The sequence below is a fragment of the Carlito syrichta genome, unplaced genomic scaffold (assembly GCF_000164805.1).
Source record: "Carlito syrichta isolate Samal-C Ts95f unplaced genomic scaffold, Tarsius_syrichta-2.0.1 Scaffold315614, whole genome shotgun sequence".
NCBI classification, from domain to species: Eukaryota; Metazoa; Chordata; class Mammalia; order Primates; family Tarsiidae; genus Carlito; species Carlito syrichta.
Genome location: NW_007259710.1, coordinates 409,369 through 417,856, shown reverse-complemented (window position 1 = coordinate 417,856; position 8,488 = coordinate 409,369). Strand labels below are relative to the sequence as shown.

Genomic DNA, 8,488 nt, shown 5'->3' with positions numbered 1-8,488 from the left:
CCAGCCTGGGCAACTTGGTGAGACCTCATCTCTACAATAAATCAAAAAATTAGCCAGGCATGGTGACGTGTACCCGTAGTTCCAGCTACTTAGAAGATGGAGGCGGAAGGATCCCCTGAGCCCAGCAGTTTCAGTTACCCACAGTCAACTGTAGCCCAAAAATATTAAGTGGAAAATTCCAGAAATAAACAATTCATAAATTGTAAATTGCAAGCCGGTCTGAGTAGGGTGATGAAATCACACACCATCCCCTTCGTCCCTTCCTCATCACAAGAATAAGTACAGTACAATGAGATATTTCCACATAACTTTTATAACAGTTTATTGTTAGAATTGTTCCATTATATTATTAGTTATTGTTGTCCATCACTTACTGTGCCTAATTTATAAATTAACTTGTCATAGGTATGTATGTACAAGAAAAAACATAGTGCCGGGAGTTCAAGACCCCAGCCTGGGGATATGTTTCAAGGCCTCTGGGGGATGCCTAAATCCATAGATAGTACCAAGCCCCATATATACTGTTTTTTCTTTTTTTCTTTTCTTTTTTTTTTGAATTGGAGTCTCATTCTGTCACCCAGACCGGAGTGCAGTGGCCGCTCCTGGCCACTGCAGCCTCGGCCTGCTGGGCTCTGGCGATCCTTCCGCCTCAACCTTCCAAGTAGCTGGAACTACAGGTGCGCGCTACCGCACCCGGCTAATTTTTAATTTATTGTAGAGATGAGGTCTCGCCAAGTTGCCCAGGCGGGTCTTGAACCCGCGGGCTGAGGCAATCCACTCACCTCGGCCTCCCAAAGCGCTGGGATTACAGGCTGAGCCACTGAGCCTGGCCTTTCTTTTTCTTTTTGGAGTCCGAGTCTCACTCTTCTCCCAGGCTAGAGTGCAGTGGCACGCTCATGGCCACTGCAGCCTCAACCTGCTAGGCTCAGGTGATCCTTCCACCTCAGCCTTCCAAGTAGCTGGAACTACAGGCATGTGCCACCACGCCCAGCTAATTTTTTGATTTATTGTAGAGATGAGGTCTCACCAAGTTGTCCAGGCTGGTCTTGAACCCGTGGGCTCAGGAAACCCTCTCACCTCGTCCTCCCAAAGTGCTGGGAATATAGGCATGAGTCACTGTGCCTGGCCATTGTATTTTCAATAGAAGGACAGGATGGCTGTGGGGCATTCTGCAATATTAAACTGTGTATTTTACTCATAAATTTGTAAATAAAGGCTAGGTATAATACACAGGAAGCATGGTGCCAATTCTTTACTGCTATGAATCTTGATTTGCTTGACAAAATGGTAAAAATCGTGATATAAGAGATGGGGTGCATATGAAGACATTAAAATATCTCGTGGACGGGCTCAGTAGCTCATGCTTGTAATCCCAAGGCTTTGGAAAGCAGAGACGAGAGGATTGCCTGAGCTTAGGGGCTTGAGACTAGCCTGGCCAACTTGGCGAGACCTCATCTTTACAATAAATTTAAAAATTAGCCAGGTGTGGTGGCTTGTGCCTGTAGTTCCAGCTACTTGGAAGGCTGAGGCAGAAGGATCACCTGAACCCAGCAGGTCGAGGCTGCAGTGGCCATGAGCATGCCACTGCACTCCAATCTGGGCAACAGAGTGAGACTCCAACTACAAAAAAAAAAATCAAAACTTTTTCAATGTTGTCCTTGTGAATGACTGTTTGTGAAGGTAGGAGAACAGATTTCTTGCCAATCCATTCTATGAGAAATGCTATTTCTTTCTGTGTGTTCCCCTATTTCACTTAGTCTGGATGAGGGGTTTCTTGTTCCCTGCACAGAATCTAAAGGCACCATGGGGAAGATGATGGTGGAACGAGGAAATGGTGGAGATGGAGATATGGTGGCTGAGGTGCGGGGGGCAAGGACTGGTGCGAGAATGGCCACTGGAGCTGTCCTCATTCCCACCCTTGCCTCACCCAGGCCTGCCGTCGGACATTTGGCCAAACTGACAGAGCAAGTCAGGCAGGGAGGCCAGCAGGTAGTGAGAACAGACTCACGCTTGCCCTTCCTAAGCTGAGCAGAGACAGCGGTGCTACCTAGTGGTTGAGGCCCCAGCTCTGGAGCCCCAGCTCTACCATCCGCAAGCCGTGTGGCGCGGGCGTTACTCCACCCCTCAGTGCCTCTGTTTCTTCACCTATAACATCGGGATAATAACACACATTTCCCACAGGGCTTTGTAAGAAGTAGGTGAGGCACTTCTTGTGAAGCACTTGGCCCAGTGCCTGGCATATAGGAAGCAGTCAGTGAAGTTTTGTTATTCTAACTAACTAAGCTCTGTGAGAAATCCTCTTACGCTGTTTGTTGGTAACACATAATTGCTCAGAAAAGTTTAATGGCATCTTCGCCTCCATTACCCCTCTCCTCCCCCATCAGTGGGCGGTGGTTTGGGGGCGCCTGGCTCTGCCCAGAGGCCACACCCCTCAAGGGAGGCAGGCGCTGGAGCCAGGCTATTGTTGTGGCCGAGATTCTTTCCTGAATGAGAGGTTAGCTGCTCTAATCTCTGCGGGGGGCTCTTCCTGTGGCCTTGGGGTCCGGAAGGAAACCCAGTGCTGGGCCCCGCCCTCTCCCTGAACTCTCTTCCCCATGGAACCCCAATCCCCTCTCTGAGCCCCTCTTCTTGGAGCCCCTGTCTTTTCTCTGAGTCGCCTGGAACCCCCTATCTCACTCTGAGCCTTCCTCTGAGTCCCCACTACCTCAATGAACTATCTCCTCACAAACCCCCTCCCTTTCTGCACCCATCTTCTCTCTAAGCCTTCCTGAGACGTCTACCCCTCCCCTCCCCCCCTCTCTTTTTCTCTTTCTCCCTCCCTCCCCCTCTCTCTCCTCCACACACACTGCCTGGACCCCTTCCCTAGCCTCTTGCCCTCACTGAGACCCTGGCTCCTGCTGTGCTCTTGGCCTATTGCTCTCTCTCTCTCCCTCTCCCCCACCCCCAACCCAATCTAAAATCCCTTCTAGGCCTGGCCCAGATCCCCCTCCTCTTTGAAGCTTCCCACCCCACCCCAGGCAGAACAAATCATCCCCCACGGCCCCCTGCTTTGTGCATCTCTGTTATAGCAGCACTGGTCTCTCATAGGCTGTGATGGTCCTGCACGCCTCTGCCACCACCCAAGAGCAAAATCACACCCGACCCGTCTGCTGACCCCACACACAGCGCTGGTGTCCCTATTGATTTGCAGCTGCGAGTAAGACTGTGGGATTAGGACAAGAGGTTTAGGCCAGAAGTGTCAGGATGATGATGGTGAAGGGTGAAAGCTGAAGTCAGCTTCACCAAACGGTTCTGGAGCACCTTGAGGTGCCAGCTACTTTCTCAGCCCCCACTTCACCGCGCGTCACTTCCCCGCGCGTCCTCACACCACACAGGAGCTAGGTCTCATCTTTCCCATTTTATACAGAAGACTCAGGGAGGTTAAGTTCTTGCTTGAGGTCACACAGTCAGTGAGTGATAGACCAGGAGTGGAATCAAAGGCAGGGCTGAGGTGTGGGGGCTGTTGCCGGCTGGTGAGGGAGGTGACACAGGTCCTTCTGTGACAATGTGTGTGTGGGGATTGAGGCTAGATTGAAGCGCCTCCCTGACCCTGCTCGTTGTTCCCAACACTGATCAGGGGCTGCTCCCCTTTCCTCCCACCGCCCTCTCCTAGAAGGAGACTTCTGACTCAGGCCCATTCCCGATCTCAGTCCTCAAGGTGATCTGGAAACAAGGGAGGTCGGAAATAGGAAGGAAACATCCCTCAGACTCCACCTCCCTGCTCGCCAGAGGTCCTGGTTTTGGGACCGGAAAGAGCCACTTTAAGGCCCTCCTTGGGGACTCATGACCAGAAAGAGAGATGATCCAGTTCCTGACAAGTGTGCCTGAGAGATGAGGCAGGTCAGGCAGATGTGGCGCACCCCATCCTCTCATTCTCTGCCCCCCCCCCCGCCTCTTTCATGGCCCCCTTGCCCACAGAGCTGATCCAATTGGACTTCTCCTCCAGGACCTGCTCTGCCTGTGTGGTAAGGGGTCTGTGCTTGTCTCCCAGGACTCTATCCTTCGGCATCCTGGGACAGGGTGCTGTCACCCCTCAGACTGAGAGCTCCTGAGAGCCAGGCTCTTCAGCCATTTCTTACCCCCCCTCCACTGGGGGGTTCTGAGGGCAGAGCTGTGTCACCCCTAGGACTCTGTCCTTTGGCATTCTGGAACAGGGTGCTGTTGCCCCTCAGACTGGGAGCTACTGAGAGCAAGGCTCTTCAGCCATTTCTCACCCCCACCCACTGGGGGGTCCTGAGGGCAGAGCTGTGTCATATCTCTCTGATGGGGGACTCCCAGAGCTGGTGGTCTCCCCTCTCTGAGAACTACTAATTGGACATGGCGTCACCCTGACTGAGGGCTCCAGTGTGGAGAAGTGAGTTGCCCCACGGGACCAGGCTGCCCCAGGGTAGCACCTGCACTGCACCCCGCCCCGAATGCCCTTTCTGAGTCCAGCATCTGTCCTTGATCCCTAGAAGAGAGCTGTGAAGGGGCCCCTGCCTGCCCTTCCACCCAACCCGGATGCTCCTTTAAGACCAAAGGGATGGGGGTTGCTGAGAGTCAGACACAACAGCCCCATCCTCCCCCCTTGGCAGGCCAGGTTTCCTGCCATTGACAGCGTCCCAGCTGGCCCTGCCCAGCCTCCCTGTGCTTAACCCCTTCCTGACCATCTCAGGGCCACTGGCCTGCACCCCCAATCTTCATATGTAAAATAAAGAGGATGAGAGTACCATTTCATGGGGTTGTTCTGAGGACTAAATATGTTAATCCTTGTGTGAAGTATTTAGCACAGCTCTTAGTATATCTTAATCTCTCAATAAAACTTAGCTATCACACTAGTTGTGTGTACTTGGATAAATCATTTCTCCTCTCTGAGCCTCAGTCTCTTCAGCTATAAATGGGGAAAATAATAAAAATCTCCCTAAAGATTGTCCTGGGGTTAATTGTGATGATACAGCTGAAAGCATTTTGTTAAGGTGCTGTAACAACACAATATGGAACTATCACATGCAAAAACAAAACAAAGTCGTAACATCCCTCCCTTTAACTAGGTAGTAAAAACCCCTGATCAGGAGGAGATGGACCTTGGGTTTTCAGCACCATGACTTCCTTGACAGGAGAGGGTTCCTGGGAAAAGTGGATTTGGAGTTAGGCTTTGGGCACTCCTCCCTTTCTCTGCTCCTCTTTCCTTACTCACTAAATGAGGCAGGCCATCCCTGCTGAGCCCCTGTCTAGGGTCCCTGGTGGGAGGTGGGGGGGCCAGTCAAAGGAGATCAGAGAGCACAGATGGGAACTTGCTTTGCAAACATTAAACAGTGCTAGAAGGGAGGGGGAGGAGCTTGGAGAAAGTAGCCAGCAAAGGGGCAGTCACTGGGCAGAGACACAGGTCTTGAACTCTGGGCTGGAGAGTTTACCTGCTGGGGAGAGGGCTGGAGCTTTCCTGTGAGGCAGGGCTGAGACATGAGGTGTCGGAGAAGAAACCTGGTCTGCTCTAGGAGTCCCCAAGTGGGGGCAGAGGAGGAAGAGGCCAAAAAACTTAGGCTTGGCCCCAAATCATCCCCTCATCATCCCCTTCCCAGCCAATCCCATTTGTCATCAGAGGACTTGGGCAGAGGCACCTCCAATGGGCTCCTGAGTGATCTTCAGACTTGCTGGGACAAGCTCACCCACACATCTGCAGCACCCGTGCCCCCACCCTCAGGCTGCAGATTCCTGGCCTCACCCATGAGGAAAGCAGGCTTGACACCACCAACACCCAGACCAGGACAGGTCTAAACCTGCACCAGAGGGAAAAAAGTCAACTAAAATGCTGCTCTGTCTTCCCACTTAGACTGTCAGTGCATCTGCCACAGCCCAGGGAAGGGACTGACCCCACAAGAAGAGCACCCCTATCCCAGGACTTTGGAGGAAACCTGGGGGTCAGGAGGTCTTATGTGGGGTCCTGGTTCTGCCCCAAGCTTGCAGTGCCTCCATGGCAAATCACTTAACCTGGCAGGACCTGTTTGACCATCTGTTAAATAAAGAAGTTGGACCGGGTTCTACAGGTCCTCTCAGAGCTGAGAGTGTGACCAGGAAGGAGTTAATGGAGGCCAGGCTCTGGGTCAGGAAGGCAAGGGTTAATCTGGGGAGGTGGAGGCGCTCTCAGCTTTTCCTGTGGAGAGTGAGGTTTGGCTGCCACCAAAGTTACTTCTAGTCCCTGCTGTCCCTCCTGCCCTCAGTCTGGACCTGCCCAGGGATCCCTGCAATTTGGCCTCCCCACGTGGAGGTGAGTGCATCCTGAGTTCAGGGCTGGGGTGGGAGGGGGTCCAGGGGCTCGAGGGCAAAGAGTCTGGTGCCCAGCTGAGCCCTTGAGCCTACAAAATGGCCCATGCCCAGAGCCGAAGCCTTGGGCAGAGCTGGGACCGCTAACTTCAGGAACGGGCAAAGGTGGGCAAAGGAACGGAGGGCCCAGGGACGGCTGATGTCTGAGGTCAGCCTCAAAGCCAGTCCAGAAGGCAGGGCAGAGGCAGTGGCCTATTTCGGTCCATGTGTTTAGGGGCTTTTTATAGTCTCCCTGCTCAGGGCGGCGATAAAGATGAGGGGAGAGGACACCCATGAGGTCAGATAAACACAGCGCCCTTCTAGGACCTTGGAATCTGACCCACTGCCCAGTATAGTCCCTGGGAGACAGGAGGGCACTGCCAGGCTCTCCTTGCTGCCTGAGTTCCCAGTCCTCCAGCACCCCACAGGCAGACTTACTATACACTATATGTGGGAATAGGAGTGGGCTGGGGTTGACAGGGTCTCAGCCCCAAGGCTTCTCACGGGCCTCCAGTCCCAACCCTGACTGGTTCTGTCTCTTTGCTACCTCTGGATCCAAGGTCCCTCGGCCCCCAGAATTTGGGGGGAGTAAGCAGAGACAGGGTAGGGGTGGGTGTGCAGGGCCATGTGGGTGGCCCATTCTGTTACTGCCAAAGCAACTGTCAGCTCTTGATTTACAACCCCTCCTTGCCCTTTCCCCAGCAGAAGGGAGGTAGAGAAGGGTCATGAGATCTCAGGATGATAAGAGGGCAAGAACCCTGAGGGCAGGCTTCAGGGTGTGCAGGTTATTGGGAAGAATTAGTGGAAGGAACTTTTTAGTGAGGCAAGGGGCCCGTATGTTTCTAACAGAAATTGCTTGGTTTGACAGCAGCAGGAATTGTAGCAAAATATCAGACAGAAGATTTGTTAGGCAAGCGAGAGTCCAGTCTGAACTAGTTCGGGACTGCCAGGCAAGAGGCACGGGTTCCAATCCACTCCTTAACTCTTAGGACCTGAGCAAGCCCCGCTCTTCTCTAGGCCAGTTTCTTCCTCTATGAAAGCAAATGGGGAGGTTAGACAAGGTGATGTTTACAGTTGGCGTTCTGGGATCCCCTTGGCAGGGGTAGAGACTGGCTGTGGTAGCTGACTGACATGGCCTAGGGACCACCTCCCACTCCTTCCCGGATGGCCCTGCTGGGCCTGGGCAGGGCAGTTGGCTGCAATTACTGGAGGCTCCTACCCTGTGGTTATGTCCCTGACCTTGGCATTTGGGGGTGGGAAGGGTGGGCCCTGCTGGAGCCAGTCTGTGGCTGGGAGCCTCCTTGTGTTGGACTCAAAGCTGCTGGGTTGGGAAGAGGTATTTTTTCCGGTTAAGGCCACTTTCGGGAACTGGGCTGGGACCAGTCCCATTTCCTTTCCAAGTGTCCTGCTTGCTGGTGCCCGCGTGCATGGCCCTGTGGCCAGACTGGGGCACCCTCAAAGGGGCATATGTTTCTGGGAGCCCTCACCCAACGTCTCTGAAGGATGGGGGAGAGGGATGACCTGAGCCTCTGCTCCCTGAACACAGCACCTGCTGCCTTGAATGGAAAAGGAATATCTGCAGGAAAGGAACAGGGACATCTACCATCTACCATCTCCCTCTCCCTAACCATCCCTTTCTCCTTGCAGGCCTTAAGGAGCTAAACCAATTGCTCTTGCCTCACCGGCTAGCTACATACCTCCAGCGGCTTATGGGGCACTGTCCTGCCCAGCTCTGCTAAGATGCTCTTGTCCTCTCCCTCCACGCCGGCCAGGGGACGGACCCCCAGCGCTGTGGAGAGGCTGGAGGCTGACAAAGCCAAATATGTCAAGACGCACCAGGTGATAGCTCGGCGACAGGAGCCAGCCCTGCGTGGGGGTCCCGGGCCGCTCACCCCGCACCCCTGCAATGAGCTGGGCGCCCCTGCATCGCCCAGGACGCCCAGACAGGCCCGCCGGGGCAGCGGCAGGCGGCAGCCAAGGCCGGACTCTCTCATCTTCTACCGCCAGAAGCGGGACTGCAAGGCTTCGGTGAACAAAGAGAACGCCAAGGGCCAGGGGTTGGTGCGGCGACTCTTTCTGGGCTCCCCCCGGGACGCTGCCCCGGGCAGCCCGGGCCCAGCCGAGCGACCTGCGGCTCCGGGGGGCTGGGCCGCGCCCCAGGCTGCCCCGG

The 8,488-nt window shown here is 54.3% G+C and overlaps 1 protein-coding gene across 1 annotated transcript; it reads left to right on the top strand.

Moving 5' to 3' along the window:
* Positions 1–6,176: 6,176 nt before the first annotated feature.
* On the top strand, positions 6,177–8,487 carry FAM110D (family with sequence similarity 110 member D; the record flags this gene model as incomplete). The annotated part of the gene is made up of 2 exons (XM_008073061.2): positions 6,177–6,289; positions 7,974–8,487. A coding segment is annotated over exon 2 (429 nt), but the record flags the coding sequence as incomplete, so codon positions are not given.
* Between the last annotated feature and the right edge of the window lies 1 nt (position 8,488).